The sequence below is a fragment of the Mauremys mutica genome, chromosome 1 (genome assembly GCF_020497125.1).
Source record: "Mauremys mutica isolate MM-2020 ecotype Southern chromosome 1, ASM2049712v1, whole genome shotgun sequence".
NCBI classification, from domain to species: Eukaryota; Metazoa; Chordata; order Testudines; family Geoemydidae; genus Mauremys; species Mauremys mutica.
Genome location: NC_059072.1, coordinates 105525230 through 105549785, shown reverse-complemented (window position 1 = coordinate 105549785; position 24556 = coordinate 105525230). Strand labels below are relative to the sequence as shown.

The window sequence follows — 24556 nt, the reverse complement described above, 5'->3', positions numbered from 1 at the left end:
TGGAGGCCCTATTGTGCTGGACAAACATAAGAGTCCCAGCCAAGAACAGCACTTTCTACCCTCCTGGCTCTCTGCTTAGTGTAAAAGGTCTGATCAACTGCTGCAGGGACAACAGTCCATGAATTTGAGTTCTGGCCATTTAAAAGTGAAGTAGGAACAAATCTCAAACTATAGTTAAGTGTCTATTTTTTAAGACTGCTCAATCACATTCCATTATTGATTTGGGTCTCTCCAAACTGTTCCCATTTTGTTTATGACAAAAGGGTTGGACTACACCAAATGCCCTACTTCAAACACACACAAAAACCTTTAGAGAAGTTTTTACCTGGATCCTAACTTTGCAGCTCAATCCCATTTCTACATTTCATTTCGCCTATAAGAGAACTTGAGACCTCGTGACAAATATACGTGGCAACCCCCAACAGTTTTAAAGGCTGTGATGTCAAAAATGCTGGAGCAAGAGATAGAAAAGAATTATTTTAAAACTAAGTTATTATAAGCCAATTGTAGGACAGACCCAGAGGTGCCTTTGCAGCTCAATATACACTCACCTGTCTATTATAGACTTTTTTAATCAATGATCATTGTTAATTAAGGTAGAATGATTTCAAGGACTTCAGAAGTGGAGTCTGAAATTAGCACAAGGAATACTCCCACAGTACAGATGTATCTGGGCCAGCAGATCCTACCCAACTTTCACAAGGGTGTCTAATACGCTGTTGAAAATATGGTTTGTTCCACATCTGGGTGTAAAATAAAAATTGGTTGTCCTCTTTCTGTTCCTTATCTACAATAGGAACAACTCAAGAGCCATTTCAATTCAGATGAAAGAGGCCACACCAACTACTCAATAATACTGTTACACAGCATGTGTGCATCACACAAGCAGCTTTCCTTAAAAGGTAAATGCATACTGTGTCTGGCTATTCCCATCTTCTAAATCAGTGTACATATTTCATGGGAAGGTTTTTTGAATCTTGGCATGTATAAGCACTGTAGTGACAGATGACCAAATCCTCCCTGTGTACCAAGACAGAGTAGCTGGGCTTGGCGCACCAGGGTTCCAGAGGAGTTTCAGAAAGAAATTTTCCTTCCAGCTCTGGGCCTGCTACTGCAGTCCTGAGATAGCAACAGAAGCCTTGCGATAGCAACAGCTCTTGCTGCTCTGGGGGACTTAGGGGGAGGAGGTAGAGATGGCTGTTGGGAAGGAAATGGCAAGTGGATCTGCATAGTGGCAAATCCACTACAATTTCTCTTCCTCTCTGCCCTCCCTGTCCAGCCCAAGCCTTGCTGTGCAGAGAGCCCCCAAAGACCTGGACTCCAAGATGCTATGCTCCTCAAATATGTCTTTTCTCCCCCGCCCCCCAAGCAGTGTAACTATATTGGTTCCACTCTATCTTGGGCCCTTCATGGCCAAGGAAGTGGAAAGTAAGATATGGTCCATGTTATTTACCAACTACACAAGGTGTGGGTACTTCGTACTGAAAGTAAACAAGTACTTATAAGTTCCACCACATACCACCACCACAAATCTTCAAACATCTCTAAACTGGGCCTCATTTACACTGGTGAAAATCAGGAGTAGCCTTTTTGAAGTCAATGAAGTGACTCCCTATTTACCCTGGTGTGAGCAGAGAATCAAGGCCACTGTCTCTTTCACCACAGTAAAGGATTCAATGTTGGGAGTTAAAATACTCATGATGCATTTTCAAGCTAAGAACCAGGAACTGAGGCAAGAGAAAGCTAGAATTCATTTCTTTGGAGGCAACATGGCTATCCCTCTTGCCCCCACAAAACACTCTTTTCCATACTTCTTTTCTATAGTTCGGTCCAAAAAACTGGAAGAGATAGTTGAAAGTCAAAATGCCTCCTCTCCCATAGAAAAGTTGCCTTCAGTATTATTACCATTGGGGTGAGATGTGCTAATGAAAAGAGAAAGAACAACTTTAAGAACAGGGCATTTTATACCAAAAGGCCTCTGCTGAACATCTGAAGGAAGGTCAAGAATGCTTTTAGTGAAACACATTGCCTATGGCTGAATTTTAACAGGAGAAAAATGAAATCTTAAGGCAATGTAGATAAGGGGGTTGCACCCTAGGATTAATCTCACTCTGTCTGACACATTTCCTGATGATATTCAATTAGAGGGTCACCTCCTGGTAGGAGGTGTGAATGTGCTTTCACGCTTTCCCTGCCAATGGAAGTGCCTCACAGGAAAGCTGTAAAGTAACTGAGGGATTCCCCCTCCTTTCTAGTCTTGCTGGAAAATCCACTCTAGTCTGTGATGTCTTATTTGTGTTTTCTTATAGGTAGGTTACTTTCCAAAAAAAGGTTCCTTTAACAACTGAGAATGGGTGCAATCCAAGGCTTCACCACCACCCTCTCCTGAACAAGACTTGCTGTAGGGCATGAACATGAAATCTGGGTCATTGCAGGATCTCCCTGCCCGGTAGGCTGTTGGAATCTGGCCTTTACATTTAAAAGCTAGCACTGCTCACAGAGTGCTATATGCTTTCAGCAAAACAAAATAAACTGTTTGCTGTGTGCAAGTTTTTTCAAAGAATTTCTCCTTTTTTTGACAAAACAGAAACCGATTTTTTCCGTTTTCATTTTTTGAAAACTTGCGGTCCTCCACTATTCTCCATTTCCACACACACCTCTTTCTCCCATCAGAAGGGAAAAAAACAAAAGTGATTCTTTACAGTTTTTCATCAATAACCAGAAAGTTTCTACCAAAAGGAAATTGAAAATGTCTGTGGAAAAATTTAGGTCAAGACGACATTTTTCCACCAACACCACCCCCTCACCAAAAAAAAAAAAAAAAAAAGCTTCAGTGCTAAAACATTGACCTTCTCTGTTAAACACAAAGTGGTTGTTCCAGGGCTTTCAAGCTGTGTCAGTTTTAGAGAGAGAGATTTCAAAGAAGAAAGATTTTTAAAATGTCTCATTGAAAAACATAGCCAAGTCCTCCGTCACCCACAGGACATACTGTAAAATAAGTTTATAATCCCAGCTGAAGGAATTACCATGCAGATCAATAAGACTTGGCAACTCTATTGCTGTTTCAGTTCTTGCAATGCCCCATATCTCACACACTCACCTGACACTGCACCATGGAAGTTTTACCATTGACCTCAGTGGGAGAAGAAGCAGGGCCTCAATGTACTATTCTTAGCATCCAATAAAGAGCAACCAGATTTAATTTTATAAAACCACTACCTTCCAAAAGTGATCTCAGGTTGGAAAGCGGCACAGCTTGCTTTCTGTTGTTGCTGTTGTTTCCTCTGACAATCCTACCATTCCTGATCCATGTACAAACAAGAGGTTGTGACAACCAGTCTGTGTACTGTCACCATTTCCTTGTTCAGTTTGCACACACAGCACAAAAGTAATCCATACATAGGGTGACCAGACAGCAAGTGTGAAAAATCGGAATGGGGGTGAGGGAGGGAAGGGGGTAATAGGAGCCTATATAAGAAAAAGACCCCAAAATCAGGACATCTGGTCACCCTAGCCATACAAGGTGAGGCACATTTTAAATAGGATCCAATTTCTATTACTAAACTGGGAAAATAAATCAGTAATAAATATCCTATTTCTTCTCTCATCTAATACAGGTAAATCCTATTTTTTTCAACTCTCTCTTTAATCCCAAATATCTGTGTCCTCCAGTCTGACTGCATGCTGTTGTGGAGGAGGCAGCATGATCTATGGCAGGGGTCGGCAACCTTTCAGAAGTGGTGTGCTGAGTCTTCATTTATTCAGTCTAATTTAAGGTTTCGCGTGCCGGTAACACATTTTAACATTTTTAGACGGTTTCTTTCTATGTCTATATTATATAACTAAACTATCGTTGTATGTAAAGTAAACAAGGTTTTCAAAATGTTTAAGAAGCTTCATTTAAAATTAAATTAAAATGCTGATCTTACGCCGCCAGCCTGGGGTTCTGTTCACCAAGGCCAGCAGCGGGCTGAGCGGGGCCTGCGGCTGGGACCCCAGACCGGGGGTGGGGAGTCAGGGCAGAGGGCTGGGTGTGTGTGTGTGTGGGAGTTCAGGGCAGAAGGCTGGGTGTGGGGGAGGGGTCAGGGGTCAGAGCAGAGGGCAGAAGGCTGGGTGTGGGGGTTCAGGGGTCAGGGCAGAGGGCTGGGTGTGTGTGTGGGAGTTCAGGGCAGAGGGGTGGGTGTGTGGGAGGGTTCAGGGGTCAGAGCAGAGGGCGGAAAGCTGGGTGTGGGGGTTCAGGGGCCAGGGCAGAGGGCAGTAGGGGTGTGGGGGGTGCAGGGCAGAAGGCTGAGTGTGTGGGGGGGCAGAGGGCTGGGGTGCTCGGCTCGTAGGAGTGCTCCCAGCCCCCTGCCCTGAGCGGCTCATGGCAGGAGGCTGGAAGGGATATGCCCTGTCCCACCCCCTTCCCCAAGGCCCCATCTCTACCTCTCTCTGCCTCCTCTACGGAGCTGCCTGCACACTGCCACTCTTCCCCCTCCCCCTCGCTAGGGCCATCAGCTGATTGGCGCAGGGAAGGAGAGGGGGAGGGGCAGGAAAGCACCACGCTGGGGGAAGAAGTGGGGGAGGGGGGAAGCCTGGCTGCCACAGGACCAAGCTTCTGCCTCCTGCCCCCGCAGGGGAGAGCGGTGGGGCTGAGTGGGGCTGGGACCACAGCAGCGTGCCACTCAAAATCGGCTTGTGTGCCGTGTTTGGCACGTGTGCCATAGGTTGCCGACCCCTGGTCTATGGGATTCTATTCCCAGATCAGTCACTGGCCTCCTTTGTGACTTTGAGACGGTCACTTCTCCCACACCATCCTTATGCCTGTTTCCTCTCCCATCCTTTGTCTGTCTTGTCTATTGAAGCTCTTTGGTGCTAGGACTGTCCCTTACTTTGTACTGTGCCTAACCCAATGGAATCCTGCTCTCCCTTGACATCCATAACTCTGTGCTGTCCTGGTTCTCCTTCTACCTCTCCAATTCCTCCTTCAGCACGTCTTTCCCAGGATCCTTCATCAGCTTTCTGAGGGAGCTCCATAAGGCTCTGTCCTTCGTCCCCTTCTCTTCTCCCTCTATACCTTATCTCTGTGTAATCTCATCCATAAACACAAGTTAGACTACCATGTCTATGCTGACCACTCACAGGATCTACCTCTCTTCCACAAATTAGGGATGTAAAAACCATTAAAATTATATAATTTATCTGGTTAACTGATTAAAGGGAGAGGTGGCCCAGGTACTTAGTTTATTCCAATGCGGCTTCTGCAGACACTCCATGCCACCCCAGCAGCAGCTTCCCTTCCCTGCACACCGTCCACCTCCGCAGCCAAACACCTTCCAGTGGCACAGGGGGGAGGCCAGGGACTACTTTACCCCCCTCAATGGGGTCCCCAGCTCCTGCCCGCCCACCCCTGCCTAAATGCGCTCCCCTTGCCCGGCTGGGCATCCCCCGCAAAGTCCCCGGGGCTGAGGTTGGCCAGCAGGGACCGGGGCAGCTTGGGCAGAAGAACTGGTTCGAGACCCACGCACAGGGGGTTACCAGTTAGGGTGGGTTAACGGTAAGACTAATACTTACCAGTTAACTGTTTAATATTTTACATCCCTACCACAGACCTGCCTCCTCCTGTCCAAATTAAAATCTTAGCCTATGTCTCAAACATCTCCTTGGGGATGTCAAACTGCCAGCTCAAGCTAAGCATGGTTAAAACAGAGCTCCTAATCTTCCCCCACAACCTCCTTTTTCAATCATAGTGGATAACACCACTATCCTGCCTGTCGCTCAGGCCCATAACCTGGATGTCATCTGACTCTGACCTCTCTCTAGTCCTTTACATCCATGTTATGTCTAAACCTTGCCTATTCTTTCTCTGCAACATCTCTAATATACAGCCTTTCCTATCCATCCACATAGCTAAAAGTCTTGTCCAAGCTCTCATCATCTCATGCCTCAATTCCTGTATCTTTCTCTCTAGCCTTGACAAACACAATCTTACCTTGCTCAGATCTAGTCACAAAGATGGTTTCCCTAGCCTGCTGCTTTGACCAATACCACTCCCCACTTTGAATTCCTCCACTGGCTCCTGCTTTTCTATTACATCAAACGTAAGCTACTGGTCTTCACTCTCAACTTTCTGATGCTCTTAATTCCTTCTTACACCTTCCTGGCCTATCCCCACTCTACCTATCATCTCTCATTTGCTACTGAGCTGTCAATGCTGGGCTCCATTTGCCCCTGGAGGGTCATTTTCAAACAAGTATTTTTCTCCTGTGATGCCCCACGCACTTGAGCATTTCCCCCTGTAAACATCTGCAAAGCTGCCCCATTATCCACCTTCAGATCCCTCCTCAAAACTCGCCTTCACCAGGACGCCTACAAAAAAACTGAACAGTTAGACTGCTGACATCTTGAGATCACTGCCTACCATGCAGATCAGTACCATCTGTCTGTATCCGTTGTCTCTGATCTTATACTTAGACTGTAAACAATTTGGGGCTGTGACCATCGTTTTGTTCTGTGTCTGTACACCTAGCCCCAGCAGGTTCTGGCCCATGAAAGAAGCTTCTAGATGCTACAGTAATACAAATAAATCTCTGTGCCTCAGTTTCCTGGAATAATAATACCATCTCCCCTCACAGAGATGAGGTGTAATTAGTGTTCTGAAGGACTCTGATATTACAGTGAGGGCACCATAGAAACACCCATGAGGAAATTATTAGTACAGGGTTTACACGGTATGCATTAAATAAAGGCCTGGGGGCCACACACTGAATGAGGAAGATAAAGAAATATTGAATAACTACTCATTCACTGAATGAGGCAATATGATCATCTAATTAAAGAGACTGTACCATGATGATCATGCTCCAAGGGCAGAATGAAGGTTGCATGGGCCACAGGGAAAGGATCCAGCAGTGTGGAAAAGGCTCTGGCGGGGGAGGGGGATACAGCAAAGAAAGGCTCTGACAGCTTTCTCCACTGCCAGAGCCTTTCACTGACATGCATCACTACAAGCCGCAGCATGGACTCATCCCGCTTTTCACTACAGAGTGTTACTACACCTACCCTACATGCTGTCACCAGCGATGTGCAGTGTGGACATAGCCAAACCCCACCATGACTGATGAAGGGAAACTATGCAACTAATTTTGCATATCTGGGATGTAAAGGATTTGGGGATAACATCACCTAAACAAACAGATGCTCTTTCAGGGTTTACTCTCAGAATTAAGAGCATCAGAAACTTGGGAAAACTTGGAGAGTTTTATTAAAAATAGAGCTTCTTTTCATTATTTGACGAGGCAACCTTGGGCGTGAGGGACAGATGACATGAGCAAGATTTTTAGAAAGCCTGCTGTGTCTAACATTGGGGAAGGCTGTGCTTACATGTAAAACTATCTTCCCTGGGGACAAGGGCTACTCAGCGAGAACCTTTTCAGTGGCTTGTTAAGGGGCGCGTAGTCTGTTACTGCCTATTTCCTAGTTCTTGCACCTTCCTCTCAAACAGCTGGTATCAGCCCCTGTCAGAAACAGATGCTGGATTAGACAGACCTGCTCTGATCTTGTACAGCAATGCCAACATTCTCATGTGTAAGGCAGAGTGGGGAGATAGGCAAAGGAGGGGGGAGAAATGGCTTGGCTCTCTCCAAACAAGCAGCAGATGTCTTTATGCATGAGCAGTGTGTGGGAGACATTCTCCCGCAAATTACAGTGATACGGGGTCTGTCTCCATGAAATTAGAGATTGGATCCGAAGATTAGAAACCACACATGCCACTCAATGAGCAATACATTGGCTGCCAGACAAATAATAGGTCCATTTCTAGGTCCTAGGCCTTATCTTTAAAGCTCAGCTATTTCAGTGATCACCTCCCTCCACACTTCAGTGCCACAACTATGTGTCTGTGTAGGTATATATACACATCACACTCATCTGGGATATATTCAAATGGGACAGGGTATTCAATGGAATCTGCCAGCACCAGAGATCAGGTTGAGCTCAGGTCTTATAAAACTTTTAAATCGCAATGCACACGGGGCCGAATCTTTTAAATAAATATCAGTCTTCCTTTTATCTGACATTCCCTTAAGAATTAAACTGTGGAATGGTCTCAGCTGTTTGTCTTTTGAGTAAACCACTTGGATTCTAACTGAGCTGAGAGGGGTGAAAAATTGGTTTCCTCTCAAAAGAAACTGCATTGCTAAACTGATATAGATGCTATGGTGATAGGTGCCTTAGAAAGATGTATGGTAGTTATAATGATAAGTGGCAATCCCAGAAGAATTAATTACTAAGGGCTCTAGATCAACGCATCAGGGCTGCACTGCAGCCTTACTCTCCAGGATAGGGCCTCTCCTTTCCAAGGTCTCACGTCAGACCAGTCTTCCACAAGTTGAAGAGGGCTTGATGAGACGCCTTTGCTAGTCCATCAGTATCACTCCTAGATCAGTCCAGAAGCTTGCTGAAGAGTGACATGAAGAACTCGCAATTCTTACCAGCCTAGGGAGAGCACCCAGACCTAAGCGTCAAACCCAAGCGCTCTCATTATATTGAGCACTCAGCCACCATGCCAGTCTTTTTACATATTTTACCTCCCCCATCTTTGTCATTAACCAGATCAGATGGATCCATTTCTCATCAGTCATTGTCCACTGCTCTGGTATTTGATCCCTTCTTTTCCAGATTTCCCACTTTTCATTTTGGAAGCATGTTCCAGTTGTCCTTTCAGATCCTACCTGTTAGTGTTCTCCAGGACTTCCACTTTCTTACGCAGCTCACTATTTTCATTTGAACAGGACTCAACCCTGAGGAAGGCACAAAGAGAGAATGGCAAACTTAAAACCAGGCCTCCATCATACTTCAACAAAGGGGGTAAAGACAGAGTTCTAAGGTCCTTTCTATACTAGGTGAAACCTTTGCAAATCTTGAAGTCTTTGACCTCACACAAGCCTGAAAAAGCCCCTGCAACTGCTACCCCAGGCATTGTACAATTATGGGAGAGACCTGCTAGTGGTAACGTTTGGGAGGAGTTCTTCGCTTAGGTCCAGCTCATTCAGTATCGACTACAGTTATTTCTTCCTGGAATAGACAGGATGTCCTGATGAGCCTCCCAGTTCCATCCACCATGCAGGGCTCCATGTTTGAAAATTACCCAGAAGACTTTCTTTCCAGGAACAATACTGTGGAACTATTAGTGTTCTAAGGCATGTGCTGTATGGACCTGCCACAACAGCTCTGACAAACAGTGCTGGTACACGCATGCATTTCTGTGGCCGAGGTGGCCACAGCCCAGCTCGGGGCAGGCAGTTTGGTGGCACAGGGGCCAGGAAGTGACAGGGAGGGGCCTTGTCTGCAAGCGTGGCAAGAGCCAACAGGTCACAGCAGGGCCCGCCCTGTGGGATTGGGGCCGCTGTGGGGTGAGCGTGGGACAGGCTCATTCTGCAACCTCCCCCTCCCCCACAAGGCCTACTACTACCCAGAGGCAAGACTGACAATCCCGACTCCCTTCCGAGGACTTCCTCCTCCCCAGAGGCAGGACACGAGACCCCCGCATTTCACCCCCGGGGCAGGACTCAACCTCTTGTCCCGCACCTGCTCCCTATTCATTTGAAATGATGCACCACAGCTCTGATTGCAAGGATGAGACAGACATCAGTTTCATGCAAACCACATTTCTGACACTGCAGCAAAGAGTCCTGTGGCACCTTATAGACTAACAGACGTATTGGAGCATGAGCTTTCGTGGGTGAATACCCACTTCGTCGGATGCATTTGAGTATTCACCCACGAAAGCTCATGCTCCAATACGTCTGTTAGTCTATAAGGTGCCACAGGACTCTTTGCTGCTTTTACAAATCCAGACTAACACGGCTACCCCTCTGATACTATTTCTGACACTGTGTCCCTCATAGCATAGACACACAACCCTGAAAGATCACAGAGCCCATGCATCTCACCTTCACAATGTGAATAAACCATGAGATTTATTTCCAAAGAACATTGGTCATTTCCAAGCTGCTGTTAGAGATCGCCAAAGAGATCACATTGCATCATGTTTGGTAGTGCGAATAAGGTGACCAGACTCTCAAACAGACAAACCAGATTCCCATCTCAGTCTCTTAGTGGAGGGGGAAGGTGCACATAGGAGAGCTTTGGCATGTGTTTGGGAGTGTGATGGAGTGGATGGGAAAGAGGTTTCAGGGGTTTGCCCTGGGAGTGCAAGACTTTCAGCAGGAGACAGAAAGAGCTGGGGGAAATTAAGTTGGGGGCTTCACCAAAGGAGGTGCAAGGAGTTTATCAGATGGGGGCCAGGCCCATCTGACCAAGGGCACAAGGAGAGATGAGGAAAGATTCAGGATACTTGGGAGAGGGACTAATTTGGGGCACAAGTCTCTATAGGAGGATTTGATGCTTCTTGCTAAAGCAGACTGCTAACATGCTCCTTCTCCAGGTGGCAGGTGTAAAATGAATGTTCCGCACAAAAGTAGCTAGGCAACTGGACAACAGGAAGGGGAGCACAGCATGCTGCTGGTTGGGCGGGGGCGGGGGGGGAAGGGAAGAAATGTGTATTATATTGAAACTTGGCCAATATCCTGGCTTCAAGATACTCATTTGAGGCACAAGGATATCCTCAACAAAAGCAGGGCTTTTCAGGTAAGGCAGAACAGCTGATCACTCTAGGTTCGTGACACAAACCAACCTCAGAAAGTAGGAACCAGTTTCTTCAATGCTATGTTAACATCAGAAGACCTACTACAAAGTACCAAGTGTTGACACAGTAATATTTGCCTAACATTAACCATAAATACACGATCTTTAGAACCCCCCAAAAAAACCTTTCCTCTTTCCTGCAGATAAATTCTGCCTGTAGCCACCACTAGGTGGCAACTGAAACACATTCTGCAGGAAACACTCACAGTATCAACCCTCCCATCTCAGCAACTGTGTCATTGGTTCATTTGCAAGGGGAGGAAGACTGGCTTACTTTTTTTCAAGGCTGTCCATGTATTCTTTCTTCTTTCTCCTACTTTCCTGGGCAGAGATCTAAGAGGGACGGGAAAACAGCACACAAAACATCTTTATAGCAAAAGGAAGCCATAAGTAAATCAAACAAATTTAAAACATTGGCATTATTAAATCCAAGTCTGTTTGCCGCTGCTCTTTATTTTTTTCCCCTTGGCAATCAGCTCTAGAATTTCCTTGCCAATTCCCCATCCTAGTGCAAATACAGTCTTAACACAAGCAGTAAAGCCACTCCCCTGCTCTAATTCTCTTTACCTTTTACACTACATCAACACTCAGACTTCCCTTAGGGTATGTCTTCACTACCCACCGGATCAGCGGGCAGCGATTGATTCAACGGGGATCGATTTATTGTGTCTTGTCTAAATGCAAAAAATCGACACCCCCACCCCCCCCAAGCGCTCTCCCGTCGACTCCTGTACTCCAGCTCGGCAAGAGGCGCAGGCAGAGTTGACGGTTGAGCAGCAGCAGTCGACTCACCGCAGTGAAGACACCACGGTAAGTTGATCTAAGTACATCGACTTCAGCTACATTATTCACATCGCTGAAGTTGCGTCACTTAGATTGATCCTCCCACTCCCCCAGCATAGACCAGGGCTTAGACAAAAAATTCAGGAGCAGGAATGGGACGGGGGTTTACAGACACACCAGGCTCCATTTTTAACGCTGGATAACTAATACAAGCCCCGTGCACCTGCACCTGCAAAATACCCGAGGATGTGCAAGATCTGTGCAAGGACAATTTAGGTGGACAGGTTGGAAAACTTGCCCTTCTAGCCAGCCATTTCCCTTGCTGCAGGAAAAGCAAAGCACTTCGGATATTTCAGTGTCCCCTGGCATAAAATAGCTAATTTAAGGCCCTGGAATTGTACTGAAGAGTATGGCACTGTGATGCAGAGAGGATTAGAAACATGAAAATGGTGGGTAGAAATCTTTCACCAGGTAGAGGGGACACAGAGGCCTTGTCTAGAAAAGGTAAAAAAGGGGTGGCTCTCTTTAAATGGAATTAGTGGACATGATTTCATACACCACTAGCACCTAGTACAGGCATAAATTAGTATCTTTACAATCGTGTTAGCTTTAACTGCTACTCAGATGCCATGATGATGAGCAAAATAAGTACCTGGACAGACAGATATGTACTGGCTAGATGGGTAATGTAAATGGTACATAGCAGCAGATAGAAAGAAGAGTATCTTTATTAAAAAGGACAACAGTATTATGGACCTTTTTGTAGAACTGTTGTAGCCTTTTCGTATGAGACATATGAGGGGACCATTCAGCAGAGCTGCAGCTTAAAATTACCTTGTTCTTTATTTTCCTGCGGATTTTCTTCAGTGCTTTTTCCTCTGCCTTTGTCAGGGGCAGTTTCGTAGGAATAGGGTACCCCTCAGCTATCAACGTCCTCTTCTCTTCCTCAGTCAAGATCAATGGACCAGTCCCCTGCAGCTTCTGCATGTATCAAAGGGATGAGGGGTGGGGAGAAGCAAAGAAAACAGGAAACGCACCCAGATTAGTGGATCCTAGCACAGTTGTGCTGTAAGGCATTGGCCCCAGAAAATCTAATGCCAGTGCTGGTGACCCCATTAAAATGGGGTTGTGACCCACTTTGGGGTCCCAACCCACAATTTGAGAACCAACCAATGAGGAGTACTTATGAAAATCCCACCCTAGAGTTGATCACCTGCTGCCTAAAGACAAAGTGGCAAGACATCCACTGTGATGCATGTGATTGATGGGTCATTAATCTATCAGCGCAGAGTAGTAGCTGCAAGAAGGTATAAAGGAAAAGCTTGTTACATAAGACATCTTTTCTCTTCAGACTCCAGCTCCAGATAATCAGTGGGGAAGCCAAAACTCACCTCCTTGATTTGGAGTTTCAGCCAAAGTCTGGGAAGCTCCCCAGAAGGGATAACAACAAACTGGAAGTACAGAAAAAGTAAAACACCAGGTAACAATAAAAAAAATTGGGAAAAAAGTCACCACGACTTACGTGTGGTGCTGTCAGGAGAGGCGAATTGGAGAGTGCTGAAGCCATGCGTGATGTCACTTTAGCTGTGGCTTGTAGTTGGACAGGGCTTGAAGGCGGGAGGGATCTGGTTGGGCTTTGCCCTCCCTCGGAGTCACTGCCATGGCTGCTGGGAGGGGTTGGAGGCAGGTGTAGTGGATCCATTGCTGATGGGATGGAAGAAACAAAACAGAAGGCGTTTATGCTAATGAGAGAGCAATTGGAAGCTCCAGGAGAACCAACAAATAAAAGTAGCTTTAAAACTAGAGGCAAGTTTGCACTGAGAACAACTTGTTCTGAAGGCCCTGGAGTGAGAAAGATTCTCAAGGGGAGACTTGTAAATGTGCAGCTGCCCCAGCCTTCCAGCTGTACAGCACTTCATTAAGGGCTTGAAACGAAGTGACCTTTCCCAATGGCTCACCCCTCTAAGGAGCAGGGTTAAAAGACTCTGCTGATACATGGTACTAGTTCTATCCAGTAACTGTGCAATCAGTAATACGTTATAGATGGAAGGGATCGTTTTCTTTATGAATTTTTTTTTTTTTTATAAGTGGGTCAAAGAGGCTGGATTCTTTAGCAGCCTGAATCAAATCCCTAGGAGACAGCAGCCTTGGTCTGGAGATTAGCAAAGACAGCTAGAAAGCCAAATAGTTCAACAGAGCACACTATGATCATTCTGCATTCTGGCTATCAGTCCAGCATCTTGGATTGGTAATTAACAAACCTTCCTTAGAAGACAGGTTCAGGAACTGATCTACTTCATGTGGCTCCAATTTAATCTCTGGAAGAACCTTCTGGCTCAACGGTTTCATCTACAGAAGGAATTAAAAAAATAAAATTTGAGTATAAGGAAACAAGGGAAGTTTCTATGTAAGTGACTAGACCTCTTTCCCCCCCTACTCCAAGATTTTTTTTTTTTTACTGCGTCTCTAACTTATTAACCCAGGTCAATGAGACCATTATCCTGAAAAACAGATGCTGGGGCTTCTCTTACTGATATAATTAGTTAAATAAGAGATTACTTCTCAGGATGACATTTCAGACCGACAGGTAATGTGCATTGCACTCAAATTACTTCTCTTGGAAACAGAGCTGGCACTAGCATTTGCTGGACCAACATGCAAAGGCTTTGAGCAGGTTCTGCATTCTTTTTGGTGGGAGGAGGGTTTGGCACTATTGAGAGGATGTCAGAAGAGTTACCATCTGGAAGGGGCATCAGGGTTCTTGCCAGTACAAGCTGGGATATTAGGCCTAAGTTCATTTTACAAAGTGGAGAAGGAACAGGCAAAGAAAGTTATAGGCCAGAATTAGAAAGGGATACTGAGAAAGATGGAGCCCCCACAGCTGAGCACAAGGCTAGAGTCAGACCTGCTTTGTGAGCCTATAATTCCTGACCTGAGTGAGTCAGTCATGCTCATTGGAGTAGCCAGTACAGCCAGAATCTTACTGTGCAACTTTTTGGCCCAAAGCAAAAGTAAAAAAACAAAAAAAAAAAAACAGGACCCAATAAGTTTTAAGAGTAACACATGGTCCTGGGGCCTGCTTGTGATATTGTGACATCCCAACTATAGTAGTGGCACATGCTGGAGACTATGAATTCACACTCAAACTACAAGATGGTTATGACAGTCTTAAATCTTTCAGCTTCCTGTGAAGTGAATTAATTTGCACATGAGCACTTCTGATATGCAACCGAGCAATGAAAGTCTGGTTGTGAACATGGCCTGCCCACGCTGCAGCTGGAATGACATCACCCTGATGGATTGGACACCCTCCACCACCGCAGGCGAGAAGGGAGGAGCTGAAAGAATAGGCCTTTAAAGCAGAGTTCTGTCTAATCAATAATTCTTGTATCTTATTTTCATTGACTGAAGCATATTCAAACTAAGCCCTGGTGAATGTTCTTTGGCTGTTGAACCTGTGGTCACAAATGTATCAGATATGCTCCTTACTAGGCCTGCTGGGCTGGAGGCAGCAGCAGCAGTCCAAAGTGTTGTAAAAGCCGAGTACATTGAAAACCCAGGTAAGCAGCACAGCTGACCTTACAGTGGTATGGAAGTTCTCATTACAAGCGCTGGCCACCCCACACAGGTGTTCTCATTTGGGTTAGGGTGAGTTTGAACAGCCTTGAGACAAAATCATTGTGGATAACGGAAGATGTGCATCTTGCCACAGATTCCACGGGGTTAACTGGTTAGCAATTCTAAGTGGGACTGATTCCACAGATACTAAGTGTTCTAGAGATGCGTGAACCCCAGGCTTTGACCCTGTCCAGAAGAGGCTGTAAGTATGGAAAAGCAAATGATGCAGCCAGCAGCTAATAGTACCAGAGGCTGAATTATACAGACACATTTTTAAAATGAGCACTCACAATATTATTGGAGACGAGCAAACAAGAGACACATTGCATGTCTGGAATTCTCAAACCTTCACACCAGAAAGACTACACTGCAGTGCAAAGCTTTATGGGAACCTGCATCTATCTGGACAGGCAGGGGAATAGAAAATATGCAAGTACCATGGCATCAGATTGCAGTTGGGGTTCTTCACCTTCCAGGGGTACAGATGTGATGGTGAGACTGACAGAGGGGGTAAGGCCTGGCGCCTCACACAACACAGGTTCAGTTTTTATTGTTGCTGAAGTCAATTCTGCACCCAGACACCATTCCTCATTCTCCAGGTCAGCTGGCGGGGAAAGAAAGTGAACAGCACACATTTAGATCAGAGATAGAACATAAAAACAAATCAAAAATGAAATCAGCTCCACCTTGTCCCCGACAAAAGAAAACCAGAAAAGGCGGCATTTAGCTCAGTGTTATTAACAGAACCCCATACCTATTTTCAGCTTATTGTTCCATGCAGACAACTGAGCCATTTCATAACTGTAACCTAACCTTAGCCCTAGGATATGGGGATAAGTGGTGAGATGAGAGAGAGGGTAATCACCACTGTATATTGCTGAAGGCTGCTAACACATGGCGGAACAAGACTAAACAAGCCATCAGATAAAGCAGCCCAAGAGTAGCATTCTACACAGGCTAAGGTCAGTTTTGATCCTTCTCACAGTGCCTGCGTCTGGGCAGCCTTTTGCTCACTCTTGTGCTTGTTGTCATTACACAACTGCAGAGACTGAATGACACTTTTAGGAACCAAGAGGCTTTTGCGCTTCCAAAATTAAATTTCTCCCCCCCACCCCGTGTTTTATTTAATTAGCATAAAAGGAGATAATGGCTTTAATGATTTCATAGGAGTACTGGTGACATCGTGATTATCTCAGCTTCCTCCCTAGAGCAGCTGGGAGTCACAGCATAAGACGTGCACTTTGACTGGCAGCAATTAAATGTACATCATGTGTTGGCAGAGCTATAACAATGCCCAGTTTACGGAAAGCTCGGCCATCAAGGGAAACTCAATGGCATTCAACTGGCCAAGCTGGATTCTTTGCACTGAGGGCCAGGATTTGGTGGGGGTGGCAGTATCACTCTGGTCAATGCATGTGGTGAATCAGAGCACTTGGGGAGAGAGCCATGCTCTGCTTGCCTTGGTCTAAAGAGCGAGTTAGCCTGCTCTAGAGTCAAGAGGGTAAGGGTGAGAAGTCAGGAGGGTTCCCACTTTTAACACAAGCCCATCAAGAGCCCAAAACAACCACGCCATTACCACCACATAGATCTATGATTTCCGATCATTGCATCCTGCCCAAAGCAATTAATCACTGTTGTTCAGTTGTGTAAGCTATTCATCCCCCCTGTGCCATGTTTCTGGTTCAGAGTGGCTGCGTTTCAGTGGTGGGATAATAGTACTTGTGAGAGGCATGCTAGCAGCTAAATCAACGAGCTAAAAACTGAGCTGGGTAGCGTGGATATCTATCCAAGCAAAGGATTTTGCTCTTTCTGCTGCTTCCCTATCCCAACTCCACCCACCCACACACACACACAAAGCCTTTGCATGCCTATATATTGATGCGCCATGGAAGCTCAGTTTGTAATGGACTGATTTATAGCTAGGGCCCTACCAAGTTCACGGCCATGGAAAACACGTCATAGACCATGAAAACTGGTCTTTTGTGTACTTTTACCTATATGATACAGGATTTTATGGGGGAGTCCAGCATTTCTCAAATTGGGGGTCCTGACCCAAAAGGGAGTTGCAAGGGTGTTGCAAGGTTACTTGGGGGGATGGGGGGGTTGCAGTATAGCCATCCTTACTTCTGCACTGCTGCCTTCAGAACTGGGTGGCCGGAGAGTGGAGGTTGCTGACTGAGGGCCCAGCTCTGCAGGCAGCAGCACAGAAGTAAGGGTGGCAATGCCATCCTTACTTCTGCACTGCTGCTGGAGGCGGCCCTGCCTTCAGAGCTGGGCTCTAGCCAGCAGCCACTGCTCTCTAGCTGCCCAGCTCTGAAGGCAGCGCTGCTGCCAGCAGAAGCACAGGACTAAGGGTAGCATTACCACAACCCACCCTACAATAACTTTGTGACCCCCCCGCTCCCACCCACAGCTTCTTTTTGGGTCAGGGCACCTACAATTACAACACTAAAATTTCAGATTTAAATAGCTGAAATCATGAAATTTACAATTTTTAAATTCCTATTACAGTGAAATTGACTAAAATGGACTGTGAATTTGGTAGGGCTCTATTTATAGCATACCACTCACATGTACTGTGAAGGCAGTATCACTCCACCTGGGACTGAAACACAGCCTTTCTGAGCTAGAATCATGCAATACAACAGTGACAAACAGCTTATACATCTGAACTGGGGGGGTGGGGGAGGGGAATATTGACACATTACAGCCTATATGATTTTATAAAAATATGCTAATGAGTGAATATAATGTAACTGAAATATGCTTTATGCAAAAGGTCTCTTGTAAGGTATCATTACAAAGCTTATAATCTACTGAGTGTGATCATCCTATTTGTATAAATGTAACATTCTTGTATCTGAAACTAAAAATATGAAATATAACTCTGAGGGCCTATTGTAATTATGCAAAGTGTGGGCCATTAATGGTGGTTTGGAATCTTGATGACTCCCATTAACCAGGGCAATTAACTGAATGGCTCTGTTTGCAGGCAGGCCTTCCTGTAAGCCAGGCTGGGAGGAATGAAGGCTTGAAGTGACATGTGATCATGTCACCTGAACTGGAATCCATCTTTCACCTGGTGTCTTTCCATTGAGAAGGAGGGGGTGGAAACCCAGAGAGGGACAAAAGGATTCCCGCCTTATGCAAAAGATATATAAAGGGGTGGAACAGAACTTAGGGTATGTCTATACTACCCGCCAGATCGGCGGGTAGTGTTCGATGCATCAGGGATCGATTTATCGTGTCTCATCTGGATGCGATAAATCGATCCCCAAATCGACACCCATACTCCACCTCAACAGGAGGAGTAAGCGTAGTCGACAGAGGAGCCATGGCGGTCAACTCGCCTCCGTGAGGACGGCCAGGTAAGTCGAACTAAGATACTGCGCGAATAGCGTAGCTGAAGTTGCTTATCTTAGTTCGAACCCCTTCCCCTCCCCCACTAGTGTAGCCCAGGCCAAAGGGAGGAGAGGAGCCATAATGAAGAATCCCCTAGCTACCACCTGAGCCAGAACAAGAGCTGTACCAGGGGAAAGAATTGTGCCCAGGTCTGGAAGGTGTCCAGTCTGAGAAAAAAAATTACTGAAGCATCTCTGAGGGTGAGATTATCTGTATTCAGTTTGATTAGACATAGATTTGCGCATTTTATTTTATTTTGCTTGGTGACTTACTTTGTTCTGTCTGTTACTACTTGGAACCACTTAAATCCTAGTTTCTGTATTTAATAAAATCACTTTTTACTTATTAACTCAGTATGTATTAATACCTGGGGGAGCAAACAGCTGTGCATCTCTCTCTATCAGTGTTATAGAGGGCAAACAATTTATGAGTTTACCCTGCACAAGCTTTATACAGGGTATAGCGGATTTATTTGGGTTTAGACCCCATTGGGAGTTGGGCATCTGAGTGTTAAAGACAAGCACACTTCTGTGAGCTGCTTTCAGGTAAACCTGCAGCTTTGGGGCAAGTAATTCAGACCCTGGCTTTGTTGGAGCAGACGGAAGTGTCTGGCTCAGCAAGACAGGGTGCTGGAGTCCTGAGCTGGCAGGGAAAACAGGAGCAGAGGTAGTCTTGGCACATCAGTTGGCAGCTCCCAGGGGGGTTTCTGTGATCCAACCCGTCACAAATATATTTAGGCAGAACAAAGTTACTGGAGTTCAGATGCAAATGTGCAGCCTCCATCTTCATTTTGCCTGCTGGTATCAAGACTGCACACTATGTTGCTGGCAACTGAGTAACTGGAAGGAGGGATACAACATACAGTTTTGATACTAGTTATTACTTTGTGGTATAACCTAACTTACACTGCTGGCAAAAAGAGATGTAATTTGAATAGACACACCGAGGGGGTTAAAAATGAAAACCTATATCCTGTAATCAGAAACTTCAAACAGCCACCACAGCTCTGCCAGGGAGAATAACTGTATAATGAGAGCTAAGACTTTTTTTTTTTAAATGCCTGTGCCTGAAGTCTTCTGGGCAGCTTAAAATATAAACATACATTTAGAGACAAAGGCAATACTGCCGAAATTTCAACTCAAGATAAAGGACACTGTTCTCTCTCAGCCCTCCCCCCACACCCACTGCCTTCCCTGCCACAATGAAAATTTGCATTGTACTGAAATGGAGTTCCCTTCAGTTGACTGTCTGTGGATTATTCAGATTTTTAAAACAATATTATCTGCTTTGTCTGGACAGTAAATATCCTGTGGCACTTTTCAGCAAAACGAATCTTTTCTTATGAACTCTGCCAAAATGTTCCCTCCCCTCAGCGGTTGAGCAATGTTCTGTGCATTAGTTTGTTACTTCTCTTCTCCCCAGAGGTGGCCACATTTTAATGGTGCTGTAGTTTGTAAGCCACTTTAGGATCCTTTGGGAGTAAAAGCACTCTGTTAATTTACATTCATAATGAACTGAAGAAGCAGCCTTGAGAGTTCTCCTGAGACATCACACAAACAGGAGGCCCTGCCCTCTAGGCTGTACTTGGTGATTAACAGTTCTAATCACTGATTTCACAAGGGCCTGGCTGCCATGACAGAAAAAGACATTTATCATTCTTAAAAATAGTCATTTTGCGGCACTGGAATCTCCAGAGGCCTCAGTAACAGCCATTTAGTTCTGCAGAAGTTATGTGGAATTATTCTAGACCTGAAAAGCCAGTTTAACTGATCAAATACTCATCAAGGCAGAGATAGTTTAGCATTGACGTACTATATTTAACCAGGAAATTATTATAAGGAACTTTATCTGGCTCTTTCTTGACAATCATCTCGTATATACACATGAGGAACAATCTCAATCCATTCAATCAACTCTTTGAAAGTGTGCAACTGAAAAAATGTACCCACCTGACCAGAAAGCTACAGATATTCCCCTCCCCTGCCCACCACCACTCCAGAGCAAAGTGAATCTTAAAACATTTCATTGTCATCTTTGCTAAAAAATCTCTTCCTAAGGCTTCCAAACCCTGGCTCCAGAGGACAGTATTATACTGAGAGTACTGCTGTCGGCTGCCAGAACTCTCACGAGCTAGCAGTGTTCATTGAAACAACAGAGTTCCATTACGCCTCAGCTTCATCAAGGATTCTAACAAAGGACCTTCACTGGATCCTTCCAGCCCACCATGGATTAACACTGAGCAGTAATGAACCTAAGTGCACATTATACATCCTAGTCTAATTTTTTTCTTCTGGAGACTTGATTTTACACATGGACTTAGTCATTAGTAAAGCCATGTAATTTTTAACCTAGCCTCTGGCAGACATTTGTCCATTTCTTAAAACCACCACCCACTGTCTCTCAACAGGTAGTTTGAAGCATCGCTGTGCAGACATTAGGTGCATTGGCAGAAGTAGGTGGGGGCCCTACCACTGGAACAGCACGATGGCGCTAAAAGGCAAGACAGATATGTTTGCAGAGCTGCATGCTGCTTGTTACTTGCCTGAATACTACAATCCCCTCATTTTCACAATCCTCGACATTGAAATGTATTGTCCCTTAAAAAAAAATAATAATGGAGGCTGATGACACCTGACAAGTGAAATTGCAGCCTGAGTGCCAGCTTATAGTAGGAGGGGACACTCATGCTGTAGTGGACTAAAGCTTTATAGGAAAAAACACCCACCCCCATCTCCACGGAAAGAAAATAAGGATAACCCACTCCACAGTGAACCAAGTAGTGCCCTTTTACTCTGTAAAGAGCTCGTGCCTGTTTAAAAGCCCTCACATGCTGCTGAAGGCATCACTCATAGCAGAGTACAATATCCTAACTCAGTGGTCTGATTTACACCCTTTTCCAGCCTCTGAAAGGTAGCTGGCCCCGTCTGTATGAGTAACTGTTTCCTTGTTCTCTCTGTCCCTCCCCCACCTCACAGGCCCTGGTCGCTCAGCATTACTCCTGCTACCCCCACTCAGCACACCCAGAGGCAGACACAAGCCCCGTTTATTAAGTCTGTAATGTTAGATGCCAATCCCACCACCCTCTACCCCACCCCCATCAGGTGAGAGGCTGCATTCATCTACAAATAGTTTCTTTTACAGACTTCCAGATGGTCTCCCCACCTACTTCCCACCCTCCCACTGCTACCACCAAAGATAATGAAACCAAAGCCACTGAAGCAGTCCTGACAAAGGAGGCACTGTCTGGTAATCAAACACTGGGGTACTTTTCAGACTGGCAAATTAACTGGGGGGGGCGGGAGGAGTGACAGAAGTACAGTGATCACACTACAGCCGGGGTAGTCAATAGGCAGACCGCAGGTCAAATCCGGACGGCCAGATGCTTTGAACGGAGCCCAAAATATTTTTATTTACTTATTTTCTTCTTCTCTGGAGTCCTGACCTTGACTATACCTTGATCTAGAAATTTGGACCTTGTCAAGAAATAATTGATTATCCCTGCACTACAGAATTACGGTTGCCAACTGTCTAATCACACAAACCCAAACACCCTTGCCCCACCCCTTCCCCGAGGCCCTGCCCCACTCACTCCATCCCCCCTCCCTTACTTTTACCAGGCTGGGGCAGGGGGTTGGGGTGCGGGAGGCGGTGTGGGCTCTGGGGTGGGGCCGAGGGGTTCGGAGTGTGGGAGAAGGCTCTGGGCTGAGCCTGGGGCAGGCAGTGTGGGTGCGGGGTGCAAGCTCTGGAAGGGATTCTGGGTGCAGGAGGGGGTGAGGGCTCCAAGCTGGGGGAGGGGGTTGGAGTGCAGGAGGGGGTGCTGGGAGGTGCTTACCTCAGGCAGCTCCTGGTCAGTGGTACAGCAGAGCTAAGGCAGGCTCCCTGCCTGCCCTGGCCCTGTGCTGCTCCCAGAAGTGGCTGGCATGTCTCTGCGGCCCTGGAGGGGCAGGGGGCTCTATGCACTGCCTGCACCCACAAGCGCTGCCCCCGCTGCTCCCATTGGCCACAATTTCCCGTGGAGGGTCTGCAGTGCGGCTCCCCAGCCGGGCTCCACTTCCCACCTGGCCGAGGCCTCAGGAGGGAGAGGAGGAATGGGGGCGGGAGCGGAGCCCATGGGGAGAAGTGGACAGGCCAGTCCACTTTCAAAAGGTGGGAGGGCCCTGGGCCCCCAACACCCCCTATTCAGTGCAGCCCGGAGGGAGGCTGCATCCCAACCCCCAGCCCTGAACCCCCTCACAGAGCCAGCACCCCATACCCACTCCTTGCACCCCAACCCCCTATCCCAGCCCAGTGCAAGTGAGTGAGGGTGGAGGAGAGTAAGCGACCGAGAGCGGGGGGAGGGGAGAAATGGAGTGAGTGGGGCAGGGCTTTGGGGAAGGGGCAGGGCCTCAGGAAAGGGGCAGGGTAGATCCTGGATTGCCCTTAAATTCAAAAAGTGATCTTGGGCATAAAAATGGTTGGAGACCACTGATCTAGGACCATTAAAGCACTGCACCACTGTTCCCTCTCCATCTCTGAGAAGTGAGAAGTGAAGCATTTATTGTGGAGAGTTGGAGTGGGAAAGGATTACATGCACTTTTCAAAAAAGGTCAAATTTGGAGGCAACCAGCCTTGATGCCTTGACAGCATCCTTTGCAAAATGAGCTATGGGGAACTTCTTTTCACTAACAACATTTTGCTCTGAATTAATGGGAATGGTCCAGGTGTACGTCAGTGAAGAATTTGCCCCATTTTATGCAGCCTCCATTTCATTAATTCAGTATTTAAGGCAAACCGCTGACAACATACGGGACAGGACCCTGTTTGTATGAGGCATATGAAGATTAACTGGGGCTTTGATTTTGCAAGTGTCTCCACATTATCTTGTTTCGTTTGTTTGGTTTTGGTTTGTTAGTTTTTAAAAGAGCCTATTAGAGAATAACACTGCCTTGGCAAACACAGGATGGGTATTATTTTGGGGCAACCCAACTTCTGCGCCTCAAACTATAAAATTGCAAGATGGTTTTTGCCACAAACGCCAAGTCTCGCTTTTAGTCAAGGCAAGTTGCTTCAAGTCCAGGAGCAACCACAAAGCATTCCTGGGTACAGCAGCACAGGGAAGAAGGCAGGTGTGCACCAAGGATAATCTCAGATGCACGGCCCTTCAGGGATAAGGGGAAGGAACGTACAGCCACCTGGCCACAGTTTATCAAATGAACAGCTAGTTAGCTGTTCCCAGTGCTGCAGACCCTTTTCCCTTCACACACCCAGAAGGCTCCCAAGGCAGAGTCTGCCAGCAAAGTATTTCATTTTCCTCAGGGGTCATAAAACTCCAGCAAGACGTAGAAGCCTCAGCCTCCAGATTCCTGCTATTCGCTGCTCTCTTTTAGTATGGCTATTTGTATTACATTAGCAACCACAGGCCCCAGTTAAGATCAGAACCCCACTGTAGTAGGTGCTGTACGTAGCAAACATGGTAAGAGACAGCATCTGCCCGAAGGGGTTCACAATCGAAGCAAACAAGATAGACAAAGGGCAGGAGGGGAAGGAGATACAAAGAGATTTGCCCACTGCTGGTCAGTGAGAGCCAGGAATAGAACCCAGATCTTTCCTATCTCCTAGTCTGCTGCACTATTCACTGGTCCATGGTGCCTCTCAAGCCTGTGTTTCTATCTCCTACTACTTTTTGGGAAGGACTGGGAGGAAATATTTCCCCCTGTCTAGCTGTAGTAGCAAATAAGGCATTTTCTTGAGGTTTAAAACTCTCAAAAGGGGACCTAACTCCCCAGAAGATTTTAATATGTTTGAGAGCTTCTATCTGCATGCCCCACACAGGAATGTCTTGTGCTTAGAAATTATTCAGAATCCTACTTTCATGGGAAGCCTCTGCAACTGTTCCCCAAACCCAGGGCTTGTGGTTAAGTTGAAATAAACTGTAATGCAGGAAATTAACTCTTTGGCATAAGCTCATCAACTCCTGGAGCAGAGTTTCTATTTTCATGCTATTGTCTACATATATGTGCTCTGTCTAAGTGGAATGCAGCCAATTTTTATGCTTTGGTCCTTATTCACCAACTTAGAAAAGCACCAG

The 24556-nt window shown here is 46.1% G+C and overlaps 1 protein-coding gene across 1 annotated transcript in view; it reads right to left on the bottom strand.

Annotated features, from left to right (window-relative positions):
* CREB3L2 (cAMP responsive element binding protein 3 like 2) overlaps positions 1-24556 on the bottom strand; it is a 114678-nt gene that overhangs the window by 9464 nt on the left and 80658 nt on the right. Inside the window, exons 3-8 of the mRNA XM_045001637.1 lie at positions 15525-15691; positions 13731-13818; positions 12992-13173; positions 12304-12450; positions 10961-11019; positions 8712-8780 (exon numbers count right to left, since the gene is read on the bottom strand). Coding sequence (XP_044857572.1) covers positions 8712-8780; positions 10961-11019; positions 12304-12450; positions 12992-13173; positions 13731-13818; positions 15525-15691 — 712 coding nt within the window. The remainder of the gene's footprint in view (positions 1-8711; positions 8781-10960; positions 11020-12303; positions 12451-12991; positions 13174-13730; positions 13819-15524; positions 15692-24556) is intronic.